The following is a 12969-nucleotide window of genomic DNA, read 5'->3' on the forward strand; positions in this document are numbered from 1 at the left end:
TTTACCTGTTTTTCTCTGCCCTGCTGACTCCTAAGGTTCTCCATCTCTTTTGTCACCCTCTGAAAATATAAAATCTTATAGTGCTCTGAGCAATTCTCACATGTGCATAGTGTTAATTAGAGTAACTGTGGATCAAGCATTTAGGTTACAAGCTGTGGAGATACTTCAAATGTAAGTGATAAAGCAGCAACAAAGCAGATAATTTCAACAGTTAAACTCTAATTTAAAAACTAACCCCAGCCACACTCTCTGGCTCATTATTATCACTTACTCTCTGGTGTTTTTTTTGATAGTTTATTGTTGTGATTAAGGCGTCTGTGTGTCTGTGCACTGAACAGATTCATGTCACTGTGTGTTACCAGTCTGCTTACTGGGCTGTACCAGTTGCAGCCCAGTAATAGTTGGTGGGTTTACACAGTAGTGTTGATATTGTGATGTAAAATTTCCAAAAGCAACTGAAAGAAAAGATAATGTTTAATTTAATTGCAGAGGTTTAATCTGTTCAAACAGATGCCAAATACATGGCTTTAATCTCCACTATAGTCGTGATGGTCAGTTTACTGAGAATATTCATGCTTCCCTTTGATTGATCACTTTATGCTGACTTTATAACATTAAAAGACCTCCAGTGTAAATGCTGTGGTGGATCAGTGTGCATTCTGCTGCAGCCAATTTCCCAGAGGATAAACTCAAATTATTTTGTCTGATGTTTTTTAGTCTCACCCCTTCATGGCACTTGCACATAATAGCACAAGATGACTGCTAAGGCTGCCTGGCTGATTCATGTTCCTCAGAGAAAAAACACAACTGCACTGCTGATAAGGCTCTAAGAACAGCACTTTAAAGTAGGTATATTCTGATAAGGAAAAATACTGAAGGCCTGGATTTAGATTTTTAAGTGTGATGAAATGCATTTCATAAACATATTTTTGTCTTCGTCCCTTACTGCCCATTATCTATTTGCAAGTTTCCAGTTTGCAATTTACAATGTTTTATTGTTGAGATAACTATAACATAATCAACCATATTATCGTGCATAAGAGAAGCAAACAGTAAAATCCATTGGGCCTGAAATAGTAGGTAGACACAGAACACAAGTAAACAACATGTACATTTGTATTGTGCATGGTGATTTTTTATTACATGTCTTCCTGGGATGATAAAGTGAGGGTTTACATTAAGAAAGAAATATTGACTTGTTTCCAGTGAGAAAAAGGAGTAAAACAATGACGATGACAGCACAGTGAAAGAACACGTGTTCTAAAAAAGCATCATATTCAAAAATCAAAGATAAATTACATTGCATGGGCCATACTAAATATGTGACTGATTTTAATGAGCAGTGTGTACTAATGTGTAGGACCTTTGACCTAATAAATTTATATTTTGTCTATTGCAAAGTTATTACTGCATATTGACATATTGCATACAATATGCCAATTTTTAGACTATGAAAAGATTGAAAGCTACATAAATTAAGAAAAACAAATGATAATATATATTAAAATATACTGGTATCACTTTTGGTCCAGATGTGTAGCCCATCAAAATGTTTTAATAAGCTCTCAGGAAGAACTCAAGCAGTAACACACAAGAGAGTATTCTGTGCTTTCTGCTATCGATGTTTATGGATAAAACAATGCCATCTCTGTTTAGTTCTTGGGACTTAATGTAATCACAATGCCCATCAGTCATTTTCTGAACTAAAGTTACCGCCGCCCCAAAAAGACCCAGCCCCAGACCATAATATATCCGTATTTATACCCGGAAACATTGTTCTAGGACAATTACATTTTATTATACCTTATGAATACAATAGCATTTTCATAGTATGTCCAGTTCTTTGCATTCAGTCATTTTGGCACAAACTAATCATAAATATATTACCTGGTTTGCGTTTAACATCTGGGTAGTTGTAGTCCTTTACTAGATAGTTTCCACCAATACAACTATAGGAAAATTTTAGCTGGTAGAGATGAGTAATTTGTTACTGTTTGCTAGATAACACCAGCACTCTCCAGTCAAAAGCTATCCAGTACTGTATGTCAACAGAGCTTCACTGGAGCATCATGAGTGCAAAATAACAATTGACATACAAAACTGTTTCTAAAGTGATAACCAAACTCAGTATTTATGTAGTTTAGAGTTATAAGGGATTCCACTAGGGCAGCATGGTGGTTAAGGGGTTAACACTACATCTTATGGTTAGAAGGTGCCCAGTTTGAATCCCCTGGCCGACTGCTACCTTTCTATGTGGAGTTTGCGTGAACTGCCCATCATTGTGTGGGATTCCTCCCTCAGTCAAAGACAAACATGTTACGTACATTTTTGAGTTGCCTGTAGGTGTAAATTTGTCTGTGGACGGTTGTTTGTCTGTGTGTGTCTCTCTGTGTTGTCCCTGAGATAGACTGATGAGAATAAGTGGTAACAGATAATGGATGGGTGGGATTCTACCACCCAAACAATGTTAAGTAATCACTTACACATTACTTTAATAATATGCAATTCTCTTATGTTGTGGAAGGTTAAATAATATTAAACAGTATTTGATCAAGTGTCATATTTTCCCATTTTATTACAAGTTCCTGAGCAACAATTTGAGAAATCCTGGTTTATATGATGTGGATAAACTATTGGCTTTTATGGAATCTGGCTTGTGTATTTTTTGAACGATCAGACTGTTTTGGTGGAAATATACCAGGACGTGATAACTTGATGAGTAACGTGAACATAACTGATAGAAATTATGAAAAAAAAGCCTATGAATTTTTACACCAAGCCTAAGCAGACACTTAACTCCACTATAATTTAAATTTCCTCTGTCTGGATGAGTACACACTGCCCACTTGGTAGAAAAGTACAAATATAAAACATTCAGACTGCTCTGAACACAGTTACATACAACTGTGCCGGGTGTATCTAAAACTGAAAACACACAAAGAAGAAGCAGGTGGGATTAAATCAAGAAAAAATTGTTTTATCATATCTCCTCCTTCTTGATAAAGCCGTGTTCTCGTGACATGAGTACTTCAACAACAAGAACTAAAACAATCCAAGATGTACAGATGTACACTGAACAAATGACTAGGTCAGTAATTTAAATAGTGTGAAAGAAGTAATTGCCCTCTGGTTGGATAAAATCAATCTGTTTTATACATTAATTGAAAAAATATTTTTTTCACATTAAGAGGGAAAATAAAATATTTGCTGTACAAGAAATGACACCAAACTCTTGGTAATATTTGAGAGGGGTCCTTGAGTTCCGACATGTACAGTCCCAAGAAAACAATCACCCACAATCCCTTTGTTAATGCTTTTTGGACAACGCTGTTATAAAAGACTTGACCTCCAAGTTATTGATAACCAATTATGATGGTAAGAAAAGCTGTAGAAAAATAAAGTACCGGTAATCTCAAGATTAAAAGACCAAATGCCCTTGAAAATTTTTTAAAATCTCCAGACAAATTGGAGAGGAATACATTAACAGCATTTTATTTTCTTTTTTTTTCTCTTTAAAAAAGTTTTTTTCATCAGTCCAGCAGTTGATCTTTTTGCAGTAAGTGGAACAAGATGGGGATTGTGGGGGATACTGGGAGGGTTCTTGGGAATTTTCTGGTGACTCCTCCAGGCCAAACTCCATTCTAACGGAGGTTCAAGTTCATACAGTAGTTCACGGATGAAGCTTGTTCCCTCTGATGTGGTCTGCTAGCTAATGGCAAAGGCAGTGCAGTTGGGTAAAATGGTTCAGGGTGCTGAGGTAAAATGGTGCGATGGAGACATGGACACATGTAAGGAGGGGGAGTGAGGGCAGCTGAGAGGTCTAAGGTGTGAGTGGGGGGGATGAAGAGATGGTCAGATGGCCAGAGAAAAAAGAATAAGGGAAAGTTATCTTCAGTGGAATTCAATAGCCAAATGAAAAGCCTCAGATCACAGCACATGAAAGACAGGCAGAATAAAAACTGAAATTAAAAAATAAGAATTGTTTTACACAAGTTAATCAGGTCATAGTTAAATGTTATATATGAAGTGATCAATAGATTTTGAAATGACAAGATTGTTATTTATAGTAATAAATAAAAAAAAAATTTCAGGTGAAGGCTGTGAATGTTATCAGAAGGAAGTGACAAATTACTGTACATTCAGAGCAGCTACACAGTCATCACAAACACCAGTTGGAAGAGACTTGAAGAAAAGATTAGTACAAACCCAATGATCTACAAATCATGTGAAACATTTATTTGACTAAAAATAGTATTAGGACAATATATTAAATGTTGACAATGAAACAATTGATGTTTTTTGGAAAATCCCTATGTTATATTTTTCACCTCATTAGTCCAATTAGTGATTTGTGAACAATCTCACTCTTCAAGTACAAATAAAATGCTGAGAATTGACCATTGAATTCCTACTCAGAGCTTCTGCCCAGGTTATGTTATAATTACCCTAATCTAATGTTAAAAGTACCACAACAATTAGTGACCTCAAAAGGCAGGGACGACAACCCTGAAAAAAAAACAAAAACATGCTAAAGTGGTTAGTGGGTGTGACTGTGATTCCTGACCCCACTGAAATCCACCAGCTTTTGGCATGTTGTGGGTGTTAATGTCAAACCCGGGCTGTACTGTATGTATCATTCAGTATAGCCTTCACAGATGTGCAAATTACCCATGCAGTAATGCCCTTCACAGCATAACAGGTGTACACTGAGACAGTAAAAATTTGGATGGCCCCTGTCCTCTTTAGCCTGAACCAGTGTCTATAATTTCTAAAAGAATTAAAGTTTTTCACTTGCCAGGCCACAAAACAGGTTTTCTACTACACTTCAGTCCATTTTAAATGACCTCCAGCTCAGAGAGGGTGGTGGTGTTTCTAAATCTTGTTTACATATGGTTGTTCCTTGTACGGTTGTTTTAACTTCTATTTGTGGATACAAAGACAAACTGCGTTCACTGACAGTGATGTTCCTGAGCCCATGTAGATACTGACTTTTGGACTTGTAGCTAATGTACACAGATTTCACTGCATTTTGTGAACGATTTAATGATTATGAATGACACATAAACTAGCCTAATAAATTCAACATTAGTGCTGAATTGTCTGCCCACACAGACTTGACACAGCCTAAGCCGAACTCTGACATAATCAGCTTCTGTAGGGCTCACTTTTTAAACCCAATGATTAAACTGACCTGTTGCTGACCTGTAATAAACAGTGCATCCAGAAAGTTTTATCAGTACTTAACTTTTTCCACATTTTGCTATGTTACAGTACTATTCCAAAATTGGTCAAATTCATTATTTTCCTCATAATTCAACAAACAATTCCCCATAATGACAACCTGAAAGAAGTTTGTTTTAAATCTTTGCAAATGTATTAAAAAAGCAAAAAAAAAAAAATAAAAAATCACATGTAAGTATTCACAGTCTTTTCCATGACACTCTAAATTGAGCTCTAACAGTGCATGTCAGAGCACAAACCAAGCCATGAAGTCCATAGAATTGTCTATAGACCTTCGATACAGGATTGTATTGAGGCACAGATCTAGGAAAGGGTACAGAATCATCTCTGCCTCATTAAAGGTCCCAACAAGAATGGTGGCCTACATCATCTGTAAAGGGAAGAAGTTTGAGAGAAAAGGGTCTTAGTCAGGGAGGTTAGCAAGAACCTGATGGTCAATCTGAAAGAGCTCCAGTCTTTCTCTGTAGTGAGAGGAGAACCTTCCAGAAGAAAAACCATCTCTGCAACACTCCACCAATCAGGCATGTACGGTAGAGTAGCCAAATGGAAACCAATCCTCAATAAAAGGCACATCACAGCCCGCCTGAAGGACTCTCAGGCCATGAGAAACAAAATTCTCTGGTCTGATGAAACAAAGCTTCAAGTCTTTGGCCTGAATGCCAAGTGTCATGTCTGGAGGAAACCAGGCGCCACTCACCCACTGGCCAATACCTTGATGAAAACCTTTTCCAGAGTGCCCTGGACTGCAGACTGGGCCAGTGGTTCAACAGACAACAACACTGAGCACACAGCCAAGATAACAAAGGAGTGGCTACAGGACAATTTTATGAATGTCCTTCAGCGGTCCAATCAGAGCCCAGACTTGAAGCCGATTGAGCATCACTGGAGAGATGTGAAAATGGCTGTGCACCGAGGCTCCCCATCCAACCTGATAGAGCTTGAGAGGTACAGCAAAACGATTGGGAGAAACTGACCAAAAATAGGTGTGACAAGCTTGTAGCATCATACTCAAAAAGGCTGTAATTCCTGCTAAAGTGGCTTCAACAAAGTAAATTAAATGAAAGGCAGTGAACGCGTGATTTATTTTTGACTTTTATTTGTAATAAATTTGCAAAAATTTCAAAAAATGTCTTTCACATTGTCATTATGGGGTATTCTAGAATTTTGAGAAAAATAATGAATTTGATCTATTTTGAAATAATGGGGTGGCTGTAGCTCAGTTGGTAAAGGCAGTTGTCCACAGACCACAGGGTCATTGGTTCAATCCCCGGCCCTGGCTATATGTCGAAGTGTCTCTGGGCAAGACACTGAACCCCTAACAGCCCATTCCCATCCCCAGCTGTGCAGTGCTGGTCCAAGCCCGGTAGAAATTGGGGAGGGTTGCATAAGGAAGGTCATCCGGCGTAAAAACTGTGCCGAATCAACATGCGGACAATGATCCGCTGTGGCGACCCTGAAGTCATGGGATAAGTCGAAAGGGCAAAAAAAAAAAAAAAAAAAAATTTTGAAATAAGACTGTAACTTAACAAAATGTGATAAAAGTTAGTGAATACTTTCTTGATGCACTGTAAGACTGCTTCAAATAATGCTTTGTAAGATCAGGATTCTGTGTCCAAAATCACCAGTTTACACTGACATTACAATTATAGCTGGTAGCATGAGGGAAGCCAACAGATTTGTCACTGCAGTGACACATTTTCTGTCACTGCAGTTTTTATTTAAGTAAGTTGTATATTTAAAATTCGAATGCAGCGCAGAGTTTTTCAGATCCAGGGGACTTACATTTGAGTGCAGGGCTATAGTTTCCAGGAAAAGAGCGAGTAAAAGAGAGATGTACGTGGGAGCCATCAGCTGTCAGTGAGGCTGCACAGATTACGGAGATCCTGCTGCTCTTTATAAAATGCACTGCATCTAGGTTCATAAGAATGTTTGAACAGAGACAAACAAAAAACTGTTCTGTAGCTGTAAAGATGCTCTTAGCATTGGCAGCTAATTACACTGCAAATTGTACTCTAGTGCAAAGCTGTTTAATAGAGTAAAGCAACCTAATTTGACTTTCCAGAGGCTCTGGTTTAACCTTCACTGCTAACAAACAATGCAGCTACTAACAGGCTAAAGTAAGTCCTTCTCTCATTAGAGAATCTGAGCCCAAATGCAAATGTCAAAGCTAAATTTGACTACAAAAGTTATAGCTGTAGGCCAAAAATTGGAGTAATTGTTGGTTTGACTCATTTCTTTTGTCATCACTTTTGGTTGATGCAAAATGCAAAATGCAATACTTATACAAAGACACAAGTCAAGCCCTAGAGCATCCTGGATGAAGTTTGGACATGGAACAATAATTGATCTGTGACCGAAGACATTACACAAGTCTGTATGGACACCCCAACTCCACCCTGCGGAGACAGACTGGGAGGTAGGGCCCACTGTGTTTACATACCAGGCTGTCAGCCTGCTAAACGGCACCAGACTCCCAGCCTGGGCACTTTAACATCTCATAAACAAGACTACAATTAAAGCCACATGGGCACCATCATTTAAAAGACTTCTTGCTGATGAGGCGCCTTGTTTTATGTTGAAACAGTCCTGAGGTAACTGTTACCATACACCCCACACCCATACACCTCCACAGAGCATGCACGTTTCAATGTTAATTCTGCTTGTGTAATATAGCAGAATTAATTATTAATCCATGCCTAAACATTCCCTTTTGATTTACAATTTGTTATTTTGTCATGATTATAAGCACCACCATGTTTGCATCATTCTGTTTAGTCTCCTTGTGGCCAGTTGTTTTTCTGGTGTAATTACAGTAGTGGCTTCTATCATTACCCAAGTGGCTCATTATAGCTTAATTTGGAACAATGTAATATGTTTAATGTGCTTTAGATTTCTTCTAAAGCAAAACTATCAGGGCCAGATTTACTAAGCAAATGGTCTTGTGCAAATGTGTATTGCAATTCTTAATGGGTTTGCATCTCCAGTCTGTGTGTCCCCAAGCTGTGCAGTGCCAGTCCAAGCTCGGTAGAAATTGGGGACGGTTGCGTCAGGAAGGGGGTTCGGTGTCCTGCCCAGAGACACTTCGACATATAGCTGGGACCGGGGATCGAACCACTGACCCTGTGGTCCGTGGCCGACTGCCTTTACCAACTAAGCTACTAAGTCATTAGTCTTAGCACATTTCCTTGAATTGCAACATTATCCACAAACACATATACATATATATATATATATATATATATATATATATATATATATATATATATATATATATATATATATATATATATATATATATATATATATATAAAATTCCTCATTCGCCCCTTATTTTTGGGGTGGTCTTATTCTTTCCTTCAAGCGCGAGTCCTTTACAAGAAGCCTGGGAGCTTGAGGGTCCTACGCAGTATCTTAGCTGTTCCTAGGACCAAACACTTCTTGACAGAGATTATAGATGTGGTTCCTGGAATCTGCTGGAGCCACTCTCCCAGTTTGGGGGTCACAGCCCACATTGTTCATATTACCACAGTAATAGGGTGCCACTTGTGCCTTTACCTTCCAAATCTTTCTAACTTCTCTTTCACCCATTGGTATTTCTTGAGCTTCTTGTGTTCCAGTCTGTATCTGGAAGTACCAGAGGATCTTCTCTCTGTCATTCTCAACCACCTTAGGAGGTGTGTCCCATTTTGACTTTGGGACTTCCAGCCGGTAATCAGCACAGATGTTTCAGTACACTGTGCCAGCCACTTGGTTATGGCGTTCCATGTATGCCCTGTCTGCTAGCATTAATGTGTGGATATGTGCTGGATTGTTTGAGGGGCATCTTTGCCACAGCCCGAACCTGGAGTCCAGCCTGGTATGGTTATCATAAGCCCGGACCTTTGTTTGTTTTATTTCTTGTTTCTTGTCATGTACTTAATTTTGTAGCACCTTAGTTCAATTTCCTGTTAGTCTTTTTGGTTGGTTTTTCACCTTGTTAGTTTTGATCTAGATCTCCCCGCAGTCCTTGCCAATCTGTCCTGTTTTGTTTGCCTCGTTCATCTGTTTATTTGCCTTGTTCGCCTGGTTGTTTGTCTTGTTTGCCTGGTTTGTTTGACTGTTGGTTGGTCTCTGATTTCTCTTTGTCTGAGGATTGGTTTGCCATTTGTTTTTCTACTTAAATACCCTGTTTAGTCATTTGTTGGTCCCTGTTTGTTTAATTCTGCTTTAAGTACAAAGGTTTGTTATTTCTGTTTGTTTCTGTTTACGATATCTTGTAATATCTTTAACTTTAAGTAATATCTTGTAATTTTTTCTAATGGGCATTTTTCTATTTCTATTAGACATGTTTCATTTCTTTTCCTGATACACTAGACTTACAGTCCCCTCAAAAAAATACTGAAACAGAAATTAATTTTTTTTTCATTTACATTGAAGACATTTAGGTTTAGTATTAAAATGTGGAAATGAGCTTAAAGTTCAGAATTGTTCCGTGAGAACAACAAATAGTTCTAATTGATTTTTCTTGGATTTAGCCTTGGCTTTTAAAATGTGAAGACTGTATTTATTGTTAAAAAAAGATAACACGAAGATTGTCTACGAGAGAAAAGCAGCCATTTTAAATTTGTAAAACAATAAAAACCATTGCACAAAGATTTCGCAAAGTCACTAGAACAACTTAAAATATCCTAAAAAAAAACCAAAAAACCACTGGCGTACCGAGCAACATGAAGAGAAAAGGTCAGCCAAGGAAAACAACAGCTGATAACGGAAGAATTATGAGAGCTGTGAAGAAAAACTCCAAAAGCATAAATGACAGCAGCAACAGCCTCCACAGAGCAGGAGTAAAGGGATCACAGAAATACAGAGGAAATATAGCAAGATAAGAAAGCCATTTTGGAGGTTGTGTGTACTGCTAACACCATGTTGAACCTCTATGTGAAGGTCTGCTCTAATCCAAACAATTCAAGCTCATCTGGAAGGTAGTGACATGTCTTGTGCTGCATGGGTGCTTCTGGAACAGGTTCACTGATCTTTACTGATATACTGTAATTCAACCAAGACCTTTATCAAAGGGAAAAGCGCAACTGAACAAGGCTTTGAAGTGCTAAAAAGGAGATTAAGAGGGGACCTCACAAAACAAACAAACAAAAAAATACCACCAAATAAATGTTGTAATTCATATCCATGTTTTGATCTTAAACCCAAATATCTTTGGGTTTCATCAACAGTAAACAAATCTGTCTTGCTGTTCCAAAACATTTGGAAGGGACTATTCAATGCAAGATACTTTTTTATGGTTTACTGTAATGCATAACATGCCAACATCTATGTTAACACAGAAAAAATCAGTGTGGGCACTCACCTTCCAAAGGATCTCTTTATTACTCTGGGGTGATCTCAGTTTCCTGGTGCACAACCACTTTGGTAACAGACATATCTGGATGCTGCTCTTTTGCCTCTTTAATTGCCTGAGCCAAAGCCTGAAAAGAGCACAGAAGGCAACAATCCAGGCCAGTTACAGTACACAGAACATATGAGTTTTAATATACTTAGTTCCATTAAAATGAGTAGCAGATGGAAAAAATTTACTTGACATATGAATAGTTTTATGAAGCAAATTAAACCTACAAAAATGCAGCTTCTTAGCAGTAACATGTGCACTTCAAGAACTAATTAGTGGCAATATATCAGCTAACACACAATTAAACCACCGTCTTATTGCATAGCACTGAGGAAAACATTACTATAACATTATTAAAACATCATTTTGTGCAAAAAAGGATCATGAAGAAAAAAATTAAAATCTTAACATTCCTAACCTTGTCATGGTCAATTTCAGTGTCTCCAGTAATGACAATTCTCTTCTCAATGCGGGTCTCAGAGATCCCTCCTTTCACCGTCTACAACAGAGACATGACACAAGCTAAAATACAAGCTGGGAAAAAAATGCTAAATCACAATTCATCCTTATCATCGCTGAGAGAATTCTGGTTGAGAACAGAGTCCAGCCTTCTACAGAAGACAGACACTATGGTGTCTCTGACACAGGGTTAGAAATAAAAAGGCTCAGTTTTGGAGTGTGATGCACAGCAAACCACACAGGCACCATGTACTGCTGGAACATATTCACTGCTAAGATACAAAGGATATTTCTGCTAACTGAGATTAAACTAATAACCGCAGAGTGGAGAATGTTCACATATGACAGTAAATTACTCTTAATTCTGATATTTTTTAAAAGATTTGTCTATATTATAGATGCAAACTTACATCACTCGATGTTCTAGTAGTATAGACTGGTCAAAAGCCAATAAGTAAGAGAGAGAAGTAGAAATGGAAAAATGATAGCAACTGTAGCAAGTGTGGAAGACAATGAATGTAGTATTCTGGTTTACTTTCTGTGTGCATCTCTTTGTTTGTAATTTAAATAAAGTGAAACGAGTGGCAAGCTGGGAGTATAATTGTCCATAAGGAGATGATATGAGTAGATCAGCCAAAATTTCAAGTCAAGCGGGTGAGGGTTTTAGGGGATGAGTGGAGCTCACCAGCATCCAGGTAGGACCTGCACCTCTTCTTATGGTTTTTAGTATCATGTATATTGTTGGATGTTGGTAGAGCCACTAGTCTTAGTGCTAATTAAATTCTGCAGAACAGGGGCCTCATTTAAACAAAACTCTTACATGTACAGACAAGACAGTCAATGCATACACCACAAAATATTCAGACTGAAAAAACTGTGCAGACACACACCTCCACACAAAGTTACATTTATAAATCACAATCACGTAGAGAATATGTGTACTTCGGTAAGCCTCATATTCCGCCCAGAACAATCCCACCATTAACCGTAGATGGTCTACACAAAACACTCCTGAATATTCATACATGTGTTGCTTTAGTGAAAAATAGAAGCCGTGTTGGAAACCAGACAAACTCTGAGAGGCTCATGGCTGCAGCAGCTGTTAAAGCAACAAACAGGGAAATCTTTAGATTAATCTGAATGGTCAGACACGGAGGTGGATGACTCAAGAAAAGCGTTTAATAATACATTATTTGTAACAATATTCCCAAATCTGGCATACAAGTTCCTATTATTTTTACAGTTGCTGATGGATGCAGTTGACAAGAGAAGGCAGATTGTGTCTGGTAATAGCACAGTTTCTTTAATGTGCTGTGATGGCACAGACATGTGTTCACTGAATAGAATTTGAAGACAAAAAAAAAAAAAAAAAAGAGAACAACAACCTGAAATCCAATTCAAATCATGGCTGGAAAATTATTCACATAATTAGACATTGGTTAAAATAAGGGATCAGGGATCTCTTCTTTAGTGTTTTCTATAAAGAAATGCAATAATTCCATAATATGCAGATAAAAACAAACCAGGGTAATCAGAGGTAAAATAGAGAAAGATTCACCAGCTTCTGTTTCATACAGAACAATCCTGCTCTCTGAGCTCTGGGGGCTCAGGAATAGAGTGATGAACAAGCACCAGGTGGTCAATGGTTTAATCATAATCAATTAATATGAATCACAGAAGTAAATAATTAAGGTTTTAGACAGAGGCTTTTATGGAATACTAAGTGTCATATAACACAGCTGTCTTGGTATTGGTTTGATATGAAGTCAGATAAAAGTGATGGCAAGGATCATTATAAAATCTGGCTTCAGCTACCTTCCTCACCATCTGTGTTGCCAGTTTCTCCAGTGTCACAATGTTCACATCCAAGGGTTAAAGTTTCTGTA

The 12969-nt window shown here is 37.8% G+C and overlaps 1 protein-coding gene across 10 annotated transcripts in view; it reads right to left on the minus strand.

The window, feature by feature from the left end:
* The window catches only part of epb41a (erythrocyte membrane protein band 4.1a), a 106463-nt gene that overhangs the window by 54449 nt on the left and 39045 nt on the right, over positions 1 to 12969 (minus strand). For 3 of the 10 annotated variants that reach the window (XM_067510146.1, XM_067510158.1, XM_067510203.1), the window contains 3 exons: positions 11043 to 11123; positions 10586 to 10703; positions 1039 to 3820 (listed from right to left, as the gene is read on the minus strand). In XM_067510146.1, coding sequence (XP_067366247.1) covers positions 10605 to 10703; positions 11043 to 11123 — 180 coding nt within the window. In that variant the 3' untranslated portion in view covers positions 1039 to 3820; positions 10586 to 10604. Of the gene's footprint in view, positions 1 to 1035; positions 3821 to 4697; positions 5612 to 10585; positions 10704 to 11042; positions 11124 to 12969 lie in introns of those variants that run through there. The other 7 variants (XM_067510176.1, XM_067510167.1, XM_067510185.1 and 4 more) reach the window with 6 other exon arrangements.

This window comes from Channa argus, chromosome 1, assembly GCF_033026475.1.
Source record: "Channa argus isolate prfri chromosome 1, Channa argus male v1.0, whole genome shotgun sequence".
NCBI lineage: Eukaryota > Metazoa > Chordata > Actinopteri > Anabantiformes > Channidae > Channa > Channa argus.